Genomic DNA, 18,099 nt, shown 5'->3' on the forward strand with positions numbered 1-18,099 from the left:
CGGCAAATTTAAATTTTCGCCAGTGCTGTGGCCGCTCAAATCTTTGGCTATGTCTTGGGCTACTCAAATATTTTACGTTTTTGATACTAAATTAACTTCTGAAGTATATTTTTTATTGTTTTTATATTTTTCAATATATTTATTTTGTTTGTACAAAATAAAAAAATAATTTTCAACGATACAATAGTCTTCGTTAGGCTTAACATCGACGAAAGTTCACCGCGAAGCGACAAGCAACGGATAAAAATTTCAACATGGGATAGGTTAATATATTTTTTCGTGCGTGATCGGTTATCCGAAATATCAGTTTTCCGAACCCCAGACCCCAATTGATTCGGATAATCGACGCTCTACTGTAATAGCATTTATACTTTTCATTAGAAACATTTTAAAAAATAAAATTTAATTTTTTAATCCAGATTATAAAATATTTATCATTTTAAATCAATTTATCAAAGATTGATTTCATAATTACTATATCATGTTGAATGACATTGCCCAAATCAACTATAAAGTAACCTTTATACTTTCTCACTACATCTATTTGATATACTTTGAGATAAAACATAGTATACAAATATTCAAGAGTGAAAAATTCATTAATTTACAGCATTTTTTCATCATTTCATTACTAAAGTAATGAAAAGTTACTCTAACAATTTAATTAAAGAGTAAAACGGGCATCTAGAAAAATGTAAACTATACAAATTCATGTTTTAAGTCTATAATTTATTTAAATGTATTTGATGAGTTACGAAAAAATAATAAAACTGGAGAGAATTGTTAGGAAATTAGGTCAAAAGTAATCTAAATATATTCACATACCGAAAGCGCTATTCTTATTTTTAATAAGTAGCAAATTTACTAACTTTACATTTATACAATTTAAAAATATATCACCTTAATTCTAATAAGACATTTATTTACATAAATTAGATATAAAAATAAATAAAATGTTTTAAAAGGTAGGACTTTGTAATATCTAAAACAATTTCATAAAGTAGATAAAACTGTAAACCATGCATTGTTTACATCATCTACAAATGGGTTTTATCTGATTCTGTTTACAAATAATCTGATCTTAAATATATCTAATCTATTAATAATATGAAGTGCATTAGGCTATTAACTTTTAATTATTTATTCATGAATAATGTTAAATAAGGCAAATAACATTATCATTTAATTAAAAGTAAACTGTTAAATAAAGAAATCCAAAACCATTAAAAGCTTTGATCCAGATGATTATTGACCATATCATATTAAAACAGATCTTCCAGCATCCTTATTACTGACAGAAATTGTTTTTTTTATCCCTTTCCTATTCCTCTTTTTTTATTTTTGAACATATTATATTATATTACAAGCTATTACTGGCAACAAATTAGGTCAGTGATCTTTCCTGGTGTTAAAATGAAATGGAAAATGTGGCTGATAAATCTTAAAATTTATTACTTTGATTAATATCTATTAATGGTAGTTTCTAATTAAAGATACAAAGCAAAATTGAGTTTTAAGCTTGATCTTAATGCTTAAGTTTAAGCATTTAGAATATTTATTTAGCAATTCTGATTTGCATTAAGTGGCATAGATCTATTGTATTACTAAATATGACCAGAATCAGTTTATTTAATTAATGTCAAATTTCACTTTTAATGTTGTAAACTTGTATTACATAAATCAGTTAGAGAGCATAAGAAGCAATTTGAACATGAAATTAGAACAAATAAATAAGTTTAGTAGTATGAAGTATTTCATGTTCTTTCTGCAAACTCCTAAGTATATGAAAGAAGCATTAAAATAGTTAACTTTATTTTATGATCATAAAAATTATTATAAAATTATTAAATTGTGATTAAAATTTTTACGTAAGTAAGTACTTAAACTTAATTTTATTTCCTTTTAGTAGTTGCATATCCAAGTGGTATTGTTACCAGGAATAGATATATGCATGTCTTTATCTTTGCAAACAGATCTAAAGACACTATATATATTTATGAAGGAGATGTATATGCTCCTCTGCTTCTCCATGCATATCTATCTTTCAGAATAAATAAAGTTTTTGAACCTAAAAATCAAGTACAATTGTATTCGTATGGCTGAATTATTACTGCAATTCAGCCACGTGCATAGGATGTGTTACATTAGGGTAAATTTCAGTTGACCATATTATTACCAATTTTAAATACTCGGATTAAGATATGTTTAAATTATAATAGTAAAACATTGTTTCCATTATAAATAGCAAGCAAAATTACTACATTAATATAGCTTTAGAATGGGATACTCCACCAAGAATGAAAAACATGATGAGAGGAGTATAAGAGTAAGCTTGGAAGGAAAGAGCCAAGAGTAAATAAATGGGAGTTGTTTATTTTGACATTTTACAAAAATATTTCAATTGAAAGATATTCTGAACGTGAAATAAAGTCTGAAGATAAACAGAACTGGAAAAACATTTAAAGATAGATGATAGGATAGTCTATTAAATGAATAACTGACTGAACATGTATAACCTATGACCTACATAATTTGTATGTGATAAAAAAGATACATAAAAAGTATATTTTGAATATTAATTAGAGAATAAATTTGCTGTAGGAGGAAAAAATCTATGTACAGTCAAACCTCTGAACAAGGGCCACTGAAAGAAAAAATGGTCTCTGTTTTGAGGTGGCTATTATCGGGGAATGGCTGTTATTGGTGGTTCGACTGTATTTATTCCAGAAGATACAAAAATTGCATGAAACTCTCCAAACTTTCAAATTAACACTATAGTTCATGTGGTGATAGAGTAGACACGAGTCAGCATGAGTTGGGTCTATAAAGACCCTTTCAGCTCATGCTGACTCGTGTTTTCTCTTTCATTACATTAAATAATGTAATCACTACTCTTTCATACATTAAATAAAATAAATTTATAATGAGTATGTCGCTAGATTCAATCTTGTTTAAATGCACAGTTCTACTATCCGATCCTCAAAACCAAATTTTACCTTAAATTTCTGCTCATATACGTTCTAATTATCAAAAAATAATTACAACTGTATGCTTTTCATATTATAGCTTTTTTGAGATGCATAAAATCTAATACAGCATTAATAAATCATCATAATTAACAGGATAAGCGTTATTAACAATTAAATATTAAAGGCAACGTAGAGATGGGCCAAGAGACAATTGCTTTATTCTTTCACATTTCTTCTTCGTTCTTTCCCAACTAACGATTTTATAAAGCAAAGATGTTTTTGTAACAGTAAATTTATTTTACTGTTAAACATCTTTTAATAATCGTTACATTGAGGTAATTATTAATTACAGTCCATGGACACACAAGACGACCCTCTAGTTTCCTTAGCCATATGAAGACACCACTATTTCGAAGACTCCATTTTTATAGGACGAATTCTCGCTTGTTTTTATTATTCATTAAATCGAAACACATTAAAGTACTATAAACAGAAACAAAATTGTTTATGGAACATTATCTATTGTAAAAATATAGAATAAAGAATTTGGTTCCTCAATTTATATTCCAGTATAAAAGGCCCACTAGAAAGCCTTTTATACTGGGAAAACTCTGCGTAGCCAGTTATCAGAGAGACTCGAACCCACTACCAATTATTAATATTCAATGGTTTTATTCACTCGGTCCAGTAACGTGTGGAGCGAACCCACGACCCTAATATTTAGTGGTTTTATCCATTCGGTCCAATAACCGAATGGATAAAACCACTAAATATTAGGGTCGTGGGTTCGCTCCTCACTTATGAACTGGCCAGGCGAAGTTTCTCAGGTTTTCATGTGTCTAACGCCTAAATAGAAACCTCCTGAGTGGCAGCTCGTGTTTGTATTGTGTTTTGCCTTATTCCGTCAATCAGATAAATATATCAACCTTTTTAAATTAAAAAAAAAAGAACTTACAGCACGAAAATAATATTTTACAATAAAAAATTACTAGGTCTACATTTATGTATTAAGTCAATTCAGGTCAATCCAATTCAATTCAATTCAATTTTTATTTTTCGGGAATTGCGAAAAATAATTACAACTTACAAATGCATCGAGAAGAGAAATTGTAAGTTTTTCTCTTGTTAAAATTCATCACTGCAAGAGGGGAAAAAACTTTCAAAATATTCTTAGAAATTTCCCATTTAAATGTAATTTGCTATTGATAGAAACGGTTATATTCTACGCAAATTTAAATAATTTCGAAATTTTTAGTATTTTTTCCCCTTATATGAGGTTGATTGACTAAATAAGGTGATGTAACATGATGGCGGCGGTCTACCAAGGGAGTTCCTATCGGGAAAGACTTTCTATGGAAAACTGACCCCCCTATTTAGGTGTTAGACACGTGTAAAAATCCGTGAAACTCCAAGTGATTAGGCTGTTGGTCAAGCGTAAATCCGGGACAAACCACCAGAGTTCAATGGTTTTATTTACTAGACCACCAGTGGAACCTAATATGAATGTTCACCGAGCAATGATACCCATAGACAGTATAATATTAAGTAAACGAAATAATAAAAATGGCGGAATAGCGGAATGTTCGACATGTTTCAGACGTCAGTCTGAAGCTTTGGAGAATTCGGGTTCGAGTCTGGATAAGGAAACCCTCAGAAATTTTTCGGAGGTATCTATGCGGACCCTGTCCTCATCATCCGGGCATTTAAGCGACCGGGTAGTCGTAAAATCAGCAGAAGGTAGACGACATTTTTACGATTCTCCCTTTCAGCGTAAAAGTGGTACTTGAAAGAAGAAAACGAGTAATGATTTGTAAAAAATGAAGGTGCTAATTTGAATAAACTTGTTATTATTAATTAACACTCTACTTATAAAAAAACTCGTGCAACCAGAGACTATGAAAAAATACCCCTTTTTTCGTAAAAAGTTTGTTGTACTGTACTAGTAGACAGAATATAAGTAGAGGGTATATCACGGTACACCCTCCACTACACACTACAACCCTGCCTATTAGAAAAACATAGCTATACCATTAAGAAAAAAAATAATAAATTGCTCGAGTGTGGAAATATAGAAATGTGTCGTGCTTCTATGGATCCGTTTTCGACTTCAGCGGAAGTAATCAGTAACCATAAAAAAAAAGGTAATAAATCATATTAAAATGTTAATATTTTGAACTTCCTTCATGATTATAATTAGTGATAAATCACAATATCCCGAGTTTTAAGCCAAAATATCATTTATAAAATTGACTCATTACGAATCAAAGTAAATGTTCAAAACAAATTTTCTTGATTGACAAGAAATGAAAAAATTTATATAAATTTCCTTAAAATTTGTTTTTTATGAGATAAATAATGATAAATTGCCTGAAAAATTTTAAAATTTTAAATTACCAGAAAAGTTTCCTGTAATTGAATCTTAACAATAGAAGCTAGATATTGTGAAACAGGGAAACTTCATACAATTGAGACATGTTTTCAATTTTTGACTCTTTCCTCCTTGTGAACGCTAGTAGGGCCTTTTCAGCAATCTAGTATGACATGCCAGGTGATGAGGGACGGGCCTAACTCAAACGTGTCACTGCAAATACTATTTTTAGAATGTTAGATGATACTAAAATGTCTTTTTTGTGTGCCCATCGCTTAACTAGGCTCTCGGGAAAGTGATAGGATAATGAAAGTAGAGGCCTGACACATCCGGATCAAACTATCCACGAAAGTATATGAGATTTTATCCAGGATTCGAACCTGGGCCCTCCAGAAAAGCAGTCTGAAGCCAATACTGGACATATTGAACAAGGTTATTCAACCTCTTAAATTATTAATTAATAAATATATTGGACCGATTCCAACTATATTTTTAAATCAAGAAACCGCAAAAATTTTTAAAAAATCAGTGATAAAGAATGTTTTAAGTTATAATTTATGGGGAAAAGTTTTTATGGAGTGTTTACATAATATAAAAAGAACTGAATTTAATTTCAGTCAATAAAAATCTGTCATTTTTAGTCACGGTCGAGCGAAAAGGAAGTGACGTATAAGTAACTTTCACTTTTCCACTTATGACGTATATTTATGACTTTAGAAACCGGCTTATCGTAAATTTTTGCATGCTTCTTCTGTTGCGTCGCCTCGCATCGCGTGTAAGCGCGATGCGAGGCGACGCGACAGAACATAAAGCAATGCTTGCTGTTTAAAGAAAATTTAATTATTTGTCATACATAAAAATTACGTTTCTGAGTTCTAAATATAAAATTTAAATCAGGAATTATTACAAAAATGTCATCTTTCCCCATTCTCCGGTATTATGATAAAAAGTTATTAAATTAACAGGAAATTACGATTTATATCCGCTTAGCGATATTTTCTGTTTCCTTAGTCATTCTAATAAACAATTTTTTTTGCTTAAATTGTAGAAAATTTAATTAAATTTTTCGATTTTTTTAGCTTTTAAAATTAATTTATACGTTAAAATTACCAGAAAACGAAATGAGAGCGCGTAAATACAAAACTTTTTGGTACAAAAACGGAAATTCTATGCTCTAAATGGAGAATTTATTAAAAATGTTGTCTTTTCGTCCATAAAGAATAATGAAATAATTCAATTTTGGAGTGGAGCTATGAGGTATGGCAACGCAACGCCCCTCTTGGTTGATCGCACTCCAGGAGTATTTCTACAGAAAACCGGTCTCCTTTTAGATGTTAGAACACGAAGAAAACCCGAAAACCTCCACTCGGTAAGCTCGTTGATCAGGTGTGAATCCACGACAAACGACCAGTGGTTAGTTGTTTTATTCACTCGGCCACTAATTTTGGAGGAGGAGAGACACATTGCACATCTTTGATGTGTAAGAGGCATATAAGATATGCATTAAATAAAGAAATAAGCTTAAAATTCTTAATTTTAGAACAAATTTCAGCCAAAATTAGCCGAATTTACAACATATCTAAGAATAGAACATACCATTAGAAATGCGTTGCGTTGAGGTAATAACCTTCAGAAATCTTTGTGTTATAGATGTAGTTTCGAAGGTCGTTCACTGATTAAGACTTTCAAAAAAAGTAACATTCCTTCGAAATAATACCCCTTGAAACATTTCTGAAAGTCAGTTCGAGTCGATGCCAGGACCTTATTGTGGAAAGTATTAGTAGCGTGACGAATATCACTAAAAGAAACTATCTGTTACGTACAAAAAGTACTTCAGATGTTGCCCTTTCAGATTTTTATGTTAGTAGTTAAAAGAACATGGTTCGTTACTCCATACCTTAATGCACAAAAAGTCAAACTGAGATTTAGTTACAAGGGCCATGAATCGTCCTTGTAACTAAATCTCAGTTTGACTGTTAATTACATAAGTTGAGTTAATTTATTTTACTATTTCCAAAAGTTTTTAGACATTCTATACATAATCTCAATTGTAACGAGTCTAACGACTCCATTTATAGGAGTATACAGCAGGATGAGCTATAGTATGAATAGGCCTATACTGTATAGAACACGGGTTCCCAACCTATGGGTCGCGACCCATAAGGGGGTCGCGAGGGGCTTTCTGTGGGGTCGCCAACTTATACAGTAAACTAAAAAAAATATTCACTATAATGCAATTTTTATTTTTAATGGTGTCTTGAAGTTTGAATAATTTTATATATTTTTTTAAAATTAAAATAAGTGTAATCTAGGTACGCTATTCTGTCACAGTTGGTTGAAACATGTGTTGAGAGTTTGAGAGGAATAAATTAAATGTTGAGAATGACATGAGATTGGCGTTAACAAAAACTCACCCACGAATTTTGAAACTGGTTAATAACATGCAATTTCAACCATCGCATTAAATTAATAAACAATTTAAAATAAAATTATAGTAAAAAAACTAATTTCGTTGTTTTTTTAATTACCTTATTAAAAATGCCTTTTTCAATTGTATCGGGGTCGCGGGACACTTGGCTTTTATAAAAAGGGGTCGCCACCCGAAAAAGGTTGGGAACCGTTGGTATAGAACCTCCAGACAGGTCACCAAGAGAATAGAGAGCTGTCGGTGCAAAGACCATTTTGAGCCCCTCCTTTCGGAGATAGAGGCTTATATAACGATATTGACGTAGAAAATTAATCTAGTATAAATGCTATCCCGCGGTCAAAGTTATTTCATTATTTAGAAAAAAATAATCAGAAAATTAAAATTTTTTTTAAAAATTTTTAAAGCTCATGGTTCCGACTACATCCTCTCTCATAGGGCTTGCCTCCAGAAATGGAGCTGCTATAAGCCTACATATAATATAGTATAACATATAACAGGAGCCATGTAAATTATAAGCATAGTTTAATAGGGTAAACTACAACAACTGTAAATAGAAATTCCATAAATAGATTCCCACCAGTGACTGAATGGATAAAACCATTAAGTACTGGTCGTGGGTTCGCGCTTAGCCAAAAGGCTGGCCACGTGGAGTTTTCCGGGTCTTCTTCACGTCATAATAATAACCAGTAAATAGGCCAATTTTTCATAAAAGACTTTCTGGGAGGCGTTCCCCTCGGCAGAGCGACTATGTGTCGCGTTGCCGTATACGAATATAAACAATAAAACGAACCATAAATGGAACTTCTACAAACAGCCCATAGTCTTTATGTATAGCTTTATGTTTGCTAATGTAGGGACTTCATACTGCGTATAGGATTCTTTACGTGTTAAATATAGGAATTATATTTATAAACTAACAAGTACAGTATAGAGTTGATAGGATACAACATTGCAAAACGTGGCGATCTGCCAAGGGGATCAATCCCAGGAGACAGTGGCGCGTTGTCCTATAGGAAAAAAGAGCCTTCTGCCAACAGGGGACCACAAACCAATCTTTTATAAACTCATTAATGTGGCGATCCTCGCCCAATCTCGGAAAAAGTACGACCAATAAAAATTTTTAAAAAAATTATTTTTAGTGTCGGTTGAGTAATTTGTTATTGTTAAAAATGAACGAATTATAAACCTCAATGCTAAATTACGATTATGCAATTTAATATTTCTTGCGTATTAATTGTAACATTCCCCAGAAAATTTTTAAGAATTTCGGGAGGAAAAACTTTTAAGTGTTTAGAAACAATTTATTTTTAAATACAGTATTTATATTTCTTCCCCTTAAATAAATGATAATACTAATAAATAAATGAATAAATAAACCTACTATTCAAACATAGACAATAGTCAAACCTCTGAACGACGGCCATTGAAGGCAATGGCTGTCGTTAAAAAATTAAAAAATAGCCGTTGTACTGAGGTTGCCTAGTTTGGAGGTTCGACTGTACTTCTTTTCTTTTTTTGGAGGGTCATAGGTCTAGAAAACATTCCTGTTCCAAGGCTGTGTGAAGTCCAGTGATGGATTAAGACCTTCTGAGGCCCCTAGACACGGAAATTGGGGCCCGCCCCTCTACATAATTTTACGACATCATAAATTAATAACGCCTGCTTGGTACTGTAGAATTGTTCTACGAATTATGCTGTACAATTGTAACGGTAAAATTGCTTTATTTTTTTTCAATTTTGGGCCCCCAAACCCGGGCTTCTAGACAATGTGCCTCACGTGCTTATTGGGTAATCATGTACTGTGAAGTCCAGTGGCTCGTTACCCTATAGACAAAAAGAGCAATTGCCTGGGGTCCACACCAACAGGGAACCCCAAACCAATCTTATATATGAAAATATTCTCCCGAAGAAAAATGTCTGAAGTCAACACTGTACATAACCCATCTAATTTAAATTCGCCTGAACCTCGTGAAGCTATAACACGCCACTGGTGAAATCTTAAGCTAGTATTGACTTAAATCCTTCCATATTTATCATAATTAATAAAAAATTATCGTGCATTAAGAGGGCCCTTCTCCATTCATGTCGTGGGCAAACGAGACAGCCGGATGGTGAGGAGGGAAAGTATCCAATGCGTCTTTCTTTACACTAAATGACAAACCAAAAAAGAATATTATTTTCGTAATTGTTTTAACTGTTGAAAGCTTTGGCTTGTCATTAAGGCTTGTGAGAGATTTAGAAAGGCTCAAGTCATTTACTTTTCAGGCCCTAATATATCAATAAAGCAAAAAGTAGCGGCGCTTTATAACTTCATGGGACCCAGGCGAATTTGAATTAGAAGGCCCCATGTACAGTGTTGACTTAGACATTTTCTTCGGGGAAAATATTTTCATATAAAACAGCGCTGTCCAACTTATCATAGCCCGCGGGCCATATTTTCTTCACCAAACATTTCGAGGGCCAAGAAGGTTGCTGCTGTATTCAGCCAGGTTAAGTGAAGTTACGCAAACTAAATAGTACCTACTTTAAATTCGAATTAGATTTAAATTTTCACATAGTAAAATAATTTTAATATTAATAATAATAATTTAGTAACATAAATTTATTCATAGTAAAATGTACTCGCGGGCCGTAAAAATTATTTGGCGGGCCGTATACGGCCCACGGGCCGCCAGTTGGACAGCCCTGATATAAACAATTTGCTTGGGACCCACTGTTAGTGGGGCCACAGGCAATTGCTCGTTTTGCCCATAGGATAACGCGCCATTGTCAATAAGTGTTTTTTGTATAATAAAATTTGACAAAAATAAAGGTTTTTTACCCCTTAAAACACATAAATTGCAGTGGAATAATTAATTTGTAAATGTTATTTGATGAGAAAGTCTTCAAAAACATTTACAAATAAGGCCCAGGGCAATGACTCTAGGGCCCTCATGTGTAAAAATTTATTAATCATTAGCGTCATTGTGTGTCTCTACCATGAGCTTACCGTCATATTAAGCAAGAATACGTAACCTCCACCGGATATAGCGAAGCGCATCTCATGTAATTCAACATGGCGGAGTCTACCGGTATATTTTCGATCGCATTGCATGGATACTTTGCGATTAAAAAATTGAAATATTGATCGTTTATACTTCCGAAATTGAACTGGTTTGAAAAAACAATGAAGATGGCGTCATGTAAAGAGAGAAAAGCTATTCTTTATAAGAGAATTTCGTCATGTTATATCATTTTCAGAGGATACTATTAATTAAAAATGGTGCCTGGCTATAAAGACATTGGCATTATCTTCAACATGTTCAATGCGCTTTTTTTCAATATTTTCTGAAAATATAATTCATATATGTTGAATATGTGGAAGAAAATCAAGTTAAACGTTTCGTAATTGGATATTATGCAGGCATTTTTTGAAGATATCAATAATCTTCAATTAACCATAAAATTTAGAGCCATAAAAACAACTTTTGGTTAAATTTACCTTAGGTAGCCAAAATGGCGACTCTTCGGTTAAGTTCGTTTCGTTTCCGTTAGATTAGCTACATTTTTAGTAGACGTTTCCTTTTTTTATTTATTTTGTTCAAGAACTACCGTGAATACATAACTACTGACGTTTGGCACAAGGCGGTCTGTCGGCGGCTCCCCTCCGGGAGGAGTCCGTCTTGACAACGAACAGTGGAAAGCGCGGCCATTTTGGCTTCCTAAGGTAAATCTAACCTAACTGGTTAACTATGAATTTCATAAAAACACATTAAAATCTAATTGTAAACACTGTTACAACATCTAAATATTATTATTATTTTACAACAAAAGCAACGAGGATCCTTTAGGATTTTTAATGAAATTCTTGTAATTAAAACTCTAAATAGAAGCATAAATTTCAGGCAATAATTAGCTAAATTAATTCTAATTTATTTGTTCAGATAAATATTCTTTATTTTAATTATTAATTTAAATGTATCGACCTATTTGTGTTTTTGTAGATAAGAACAGCAACGTTTCTTAATTATTGAGGTCATAAAAACAGTTATAATTCATTTTTTAAATAATTTTATTACATTATTCTATTAAAAATCATGATTTAGCAACGTTGTAGATTCTTAAAATGATTTAGAAGCATGAAAAAAGTATATAATCGACCTTATTTCATCGAGGCAAAGTTAAAGTATCATTGTATTGACCCAACGAAATTTATATTGCGAAAATTAACTATATAGATCTTTTCATACGTTTAATATTTGAAAATACTTTTGTAGTATTGCTCAATGGAAAAAATAAAATTTAATAACAATAAAAAACTCAAGTGGCAACAAAAAAGGATTTAGTAAGATAAACACAAATTAAGATACTAATAAAGCCAATTAAACTAGTTTTGAAATGTCAATGAATGGGTGTGTAATCATACAGTACAATATTTTAAAATATCTTTCTATATTTTCTACAAGGCTCGGGCTTCGTTGACGCATGGGCACTCGGCCTTGGCCCGAGGCCTCGCCTTGTTAGGGAATTGGACTGAACTGATGGAATAAGGCAACACAACACTTAAGAGATCTGCCTGAGGAGGATGCTTCCCGGAAGGATTTTCTATGGATAAATGATTCCTATTTAGATACGCGAAGAAAACACCTATAATTCCGCATGGACAGCCAGTCAGTGAGGATGAAGCGCCAAGACTCGCCAAACTATCAGTGTTTAGTGATTTTATCTATTAAACACTGATGAGCCCACCTTCTTAGAGCCTCATCTCATCGCTCATTTACTAATATTTTCGTTCCATATCTGTATAATACCTCTAAATAAATTGTGCGGAAGGCATCAAGTGCTCAAACTGCTCTTACAAAGATCAATAATTATTTGAGGAATTGCTTTTCGTATAATCGAGAATTTGGATATTCACTACACAGCAGAATAACGTGGGTGTCAGCCGCCCGGGGTGGAGGAAATTTTCGCCTTCCCGTTATATAGGTATCTCAATTTAAAAGACTAAAATTCAGCTTCGTCACAGAATACGTAATGAAAAATTTTGTGCTAGTGGCTAGTGTAGCCACCTGTTTAAAATATCTTCACTGGATATTGGAGGTGTTGTAAGGTGTAAGGTGTAAGGTGTATATGATTACGAATGAATACCGGACGGTGAGTCGATTCCCGGACTGTCCGAATGGTAGCACTATCGCAGGTGCGACGAACATATAATATACAATGGTTCAAATTTTTACAAGATATTATTATTATTTATTGTGAAATTTTGCCGCCCCTAAAAGGTCATTTTGCCGCCCCCTAAAAAGTGCCGCCCGGGGCGGGCCGCCCCTGCCGCTTCCACTACGCTACGCCACTGTCATTACAGTTTCCGATTGCCCCCTTATGAGCTTGGCCGAACTCATAATTGGCTTGCTAAAAAGGCCCTCTGAGTGCTCATAGGGTGGAAGACTATTTTAATTTAAGATTACGTTCCTGGAAATACAATTTTAACAATTATATCAGGCAGAAATTCATTCAATGACCTTTATATTTACTTTAAATATTTACTATCATCATAAAACAGATTAATGTAATTATAGAAAAATTGACTGTGACTATTGAACGAGTATTACGATGTAGCGTGACTATTGCATGAGTAAAATGAATATAATTAATCATAACTAACTTGCTCTGTATAAAAAGCTAACGATAAATGCCCAATTCATTCGCTTTCATCTTGATTTTTATACGTATATAGGACAAGTTATCAGCGATTATAGCCGCATGCATCGCACTCTTGAATCGTCTTCTGCAAAATATAGGCCATCGCTTACGAGTTCATTACGCCTTAAGACATAGCAATGAACTCTACATGGGAAAAAGTTTGTTAAACTATATAATAATCTTCGATGTTTCTAATTATTCATGTGACCATTTTCACTAATTTGTGAATAAGCAACCTGCAACCCGCTCGACTCCATTATCAAAAATAAAAATTACGTTGCAAATTAGAAATTATTAAAATGCAAGTATTTTATACAACTAAAGTTAGAGCATTTTCCTTTATTTGCCAGGTTTTTAATTGAATAAAGTGTGTGTTCCGCGCTGCGTGCTTGAAGCAAGTATGAATTTTTCTGTCTCTTATCTATGTTAAGAACACGTGAACCGACGCTTAAATATGTAAATTTATGTGCATGATAATGCAACGAAGTGTATTCGATTGTTAAAATTTATTCATTTGTCGTAGTTTATCAGATTACGTGATAGGGTGAGCTTCGTGTGACGTTTGTACCACTGTTTCCTAATACAGGAGTCGACAGCACGTATTCATGAAAACTCCTTCACTATTATCGTAATTTTCTGCATCGATAGAACGTTATAATGGAAGGGTGTTTACTCGTGAATAATTGAATCGCGTGCGTGTCGTTATTTCGATTAATTTACTCCTCTTAAAGTAGTGCTTTATACGTTGCGAGAATGTTAACTATCAACTGTAACATTATAAATAGCCTCAAAATAAAGTAGGACACGATGAAGAAACGGAATGAAACAATTTGAAATATCATAATTTTTTTATTTATATAAATTATTATATAATAAAAATATAATTAATTAATTAACTGTTTGAGGCACTTAACTGTGATTATAATATATTTCAAAAATGAGGCAGAAGCATTAAAAATTTTAAAATAAATTTAACAAAAATGGAGCCCGCCTGTAACCGGATAGAACCACTGAAGACTAGTGGTTGGTAGTGGGTTCGCACCTCACCAACCTGGAGTTTTCCTAGTTTTCTTCACGTTTGTAACACCTAAATAGGGGCCAATTTCCCATCCACTCGGCAGATCGCCCACGTGTCGGGTTGCCGTAAAGAAAAATGAAGGAGTTCTTAATAAACAGAAGTGTGATTATCTATAAAAATATCTTTGAGGCCACATAAATGCGAGACTCGTGCTAAATGTTCCGCGATAAGGCCTGATTTAGTTTAGTTTGATGGGATACAGCAAAGCAACGCGTAGACGATCTGCCACGAGCGACTCATATGGGGAACTGACCCCTATTTAGGTGTTAGACACGTAAAGAAAACCTGGAAACTCCACGTTGGTGAGGCGTGAACCCACGACCATCATATTTAGGAGTTTTATTCAAAAATTGGTTTATAAAACGTGTGTAACGAATGTCGAAAATGTAATGATTCTTATATAAGATGAATGAGAATTACAGAAAACAAGTTTTATTTTAATAAATCCACAGAAACGATCAAGGTCTTCTTGCGTGAATTTCCCTTGATTATAATTAAAATTTCTGTTTCTATGAAATAGAAGAGTGGACGATCTGTTTGGAATTCTGAATCAAGTGATATTAAAACAATTATTATTAATTAATTATGGCGTGGCGTATATTTATTTTTGAAATTTTAAACACTATCTCTAGTGATGTATCCAGGAAATTAAGTTTGTGTTATACTTAAAATCTACCATCAAAGATACTAGTCTAAAAGTTATTCGTATCTTAAATATTTAAACAAGGGGGATACGATTCCCTGCACTGGGTCCCAAATTTCCATGCATGGCCCTGATATTTATCATTGCAACTTTCATGCAGTAAAAGTCACTCCTTTTTTTATTTCTTTGAGTTTTACTCGTATTTGCGCCTGGAGCAGGCACTGCTGAACTCATGATTGGATCAAAAAATGTCCCTCTTTATGCTACGGCATGTTATAACTTCACGATGTCCAGGCGAATTTGAATTAGGACCCCATGTAGTGTTAACTTCAGACATTTTCCTTCGGGGAATCGGTTTGGGGCTCCTTGTTGGTGAGGTCACTAGGCAATTTCTCTTTTTGACTATAGGATAACCCGCCACTATCATAGGGAGGAAACAGTAAAAAAAAAAATCCCTTGGATTCCTTAGAGTTTTCTCGTAGTTAGAACGCAAAATCCGGCTAACAGGAAACAATACCCTAAAAAATTCAGCCCAAATTTAATTAATTAAAATATTTCAAGTATGAATTTACCATATCGACAAAAAAATCAGAACAAAAATTTATTTCAGATGGAATTCTCAATGCGCTCCAAAATGGCGTCAATTTTCAAACTTTTCTTTAAACCAGGGGAGGAACTCGGACTTAAATGCAATAGAACTGCCATCTAGTTTAATAATGGAAATTTATTTTCAAGTCAAGCGTAAAATTAGTGAAAATACAGTTGAAATCACTATTAAAATTGTAAATTCAGCGATGAAGAAATGACACATCACAACAAAATTACTTGTGTGTTAAATATGTCCTTATTTGTTTCGTCTATTTTTATTCATTCCACTTAATTAATGGAGTTAATTTGTTTACTGGAGCTAGATATTCATTAAAATATTTATAATATATTAAATATATATATAAAATATGGCAGGAATGGTTACAAGAGAGTAAAGAATTTGTAGTTCGCGATCTACCGGTTGCGTTTGAAGCGAAATTTCTTCCATAAATAAATACAGTTTGTCATTCATAAGCACATAATTTTTCTTTACTTTTCTTACGTTTTCGAAACAAATACAAATCCTAGATATTAACAAATTGCGTATAAAATAAATAAATTTATATTTTCTTAACGACAACAGAACGACTTAACTGAAATGTAAATAATTTACTCCCCCAACCTTGAAAAAACTTTCGTGCGAAACGACACGCGATTCGAATGTAATTAATTTGGCATTAAGTCAAAGGTAAGAAATTCGATTTGCATAAATAATTTTCAATTGCAATCATAAAACGCTATAATGTCCGAAATGTAAGATTGAAGGTTATTTCAAACGATACCGATTAATTTATGGCCCAAAAGTCGTTTAATCGCGTGTTCCAAATGCAGTTATAAATACGAATCGTAAACTGAGTACGTAACACGTAACGAGTTATTCAAATTCCCGGCAACATTTAAAATTTTGGTGGCTCCATCTATTATCATATTTTATTTTTAAAACTCTTTTATATTTTTAACTATTATAAAATGGCAAAAAGATTTATTTTGAGGATAGGAATGGGTTTTATAAAAAATTGTAAATGGGTAATAACGGGTAAAATCATCATTAAGTCAGATGACACGATTCCCTTTATCTTCCCACCCCTCGACATTTAATCACCGAAATTTAACATCATCAATCCCCCTAATATGCAGAATTTCATAAAATTTCAGCAAAAAGCTTCATAGAGGATAAACAAAATCGTCCTCCTCTTACATCCACCTACCAGAATACAAACACTAATACATACAGGGAGAAAAAAACCCAGTTCTTTTTTCCTCTTTTTGCATTTCTCGACGTTTCGAGATCCTCTTAGTCCAAAAATGCAAAAATTTTGGGGTCATTTTTGACCAATCGCCATATTTTCCCTTTGTTATATATAACAGCCAAGAAAATGAAATAACATAACATCAGTTTAATCTTTGACATGATTAACTGACATGTGGGCCACTCTATACTAAAATATGGCGTACAAAATTATTTGTAATTTGACAAGCTCCAATACATTACGATGAATCACATTACATGACTAATATTTACATTACAAGTTATAAATCTTTTATGATTAACAAATTTATGATTTATTTATTTAATATTTACTTATACAATTTAAATATAAACTTAGTTATTAACATTTTCAAAATTTTATAAAACCCATCCCTACCCACAAAATAAAGCTTTTTGCCATTTTATAATAGTTAAAAATATATAAAGTTTTTAATAATAAAATATAAGGACAGATGGCGCCACCAAATGTTACCGGTAAAATTAAACAATTCTGCTGGATTTTTTATTATTTCCTATCCTTGTGTTCCATATAATTCTAAAGCATTTATAATTATTTTCCTTGTCCCATTGTGGGTCAGAAAGTGACTATAATATGATAGTCACAGAGGGTGATCCGCACCAAAAATATTAATCAGTTGACACCAAAAAATCTTTCCTGTCCGCGTTAGACAGGTTTCCACTCCGTATTATTATTTTATGTAGAAAATTCATTTCGTTCGGGCATTTATTTCTTGTTAGGCAGGCTAATCTTTGTATTTATATTTTTCAAACTTAAAAAAAGGCAGTTTACACTTAAACTTTATGCAAATACTACAACACAACCTATCTAAGACGGGAACTTGTCTAAGGCATAAACAGATTATTATTTTAAAAGTCGATTCTACAAGAACTTGTGTCACGCGGAACTTTTGGGCATAAAAGCAGCTAAATTCTAAATGATAATTGATGCTATAGACCACGATCGATTTGGCAAGATAAATACAATTTATGATACGGTAAAACCTGTGTAAACCGGAATCCACGATACCGAATATATTTTTTCCCGGTTTGGCAGGTTTTCGTTTTGAACAAGT

General features: G+C 32.6%; 1 protein-coding gene across 1 annotated transcript in view; it reads left to right on the top strand.

The window, feature by feature from the left end:
* The window catches only part of LOC111637678 (BTB/POZ domain-containing protein 6-like), a 5,067-nt gene extending 2,743 nt beyond the window's left edge, over positions 1–2,324 (top strand). Inside the window, exon 4 of the mRNA XM_023383240.1 lies at positions 2,272–2,324. Within this exon, the coding sequence (XP_023239008.1) occupies positions 2,272–2,324 (53 nt within the window). The remainder of the gene's footprint in view (positions 1–2,271) is intronic.
* The last annotated feature ends 15,775 nt before the right edge of the window (positions 2,325–18,099 follow it).

This window comes from Centruroides sculpturatus, unplaced genomic scaffold (genome assembly GCF_000671375.1).
Source record: "Centruroides sculpturatus isolate CEXI.00-Female unplaced genomic scaffold, Cexi_2.0 scaffold697, whole genome shotgun sequence".
Taxonomy (NCBI): domain Eukaryota; kingdom Metazoa; phylum Arthropoda; class Arachnida; order Scorpiones; family Buthidae; genus Centruroides; species Centruroides sculpturatus.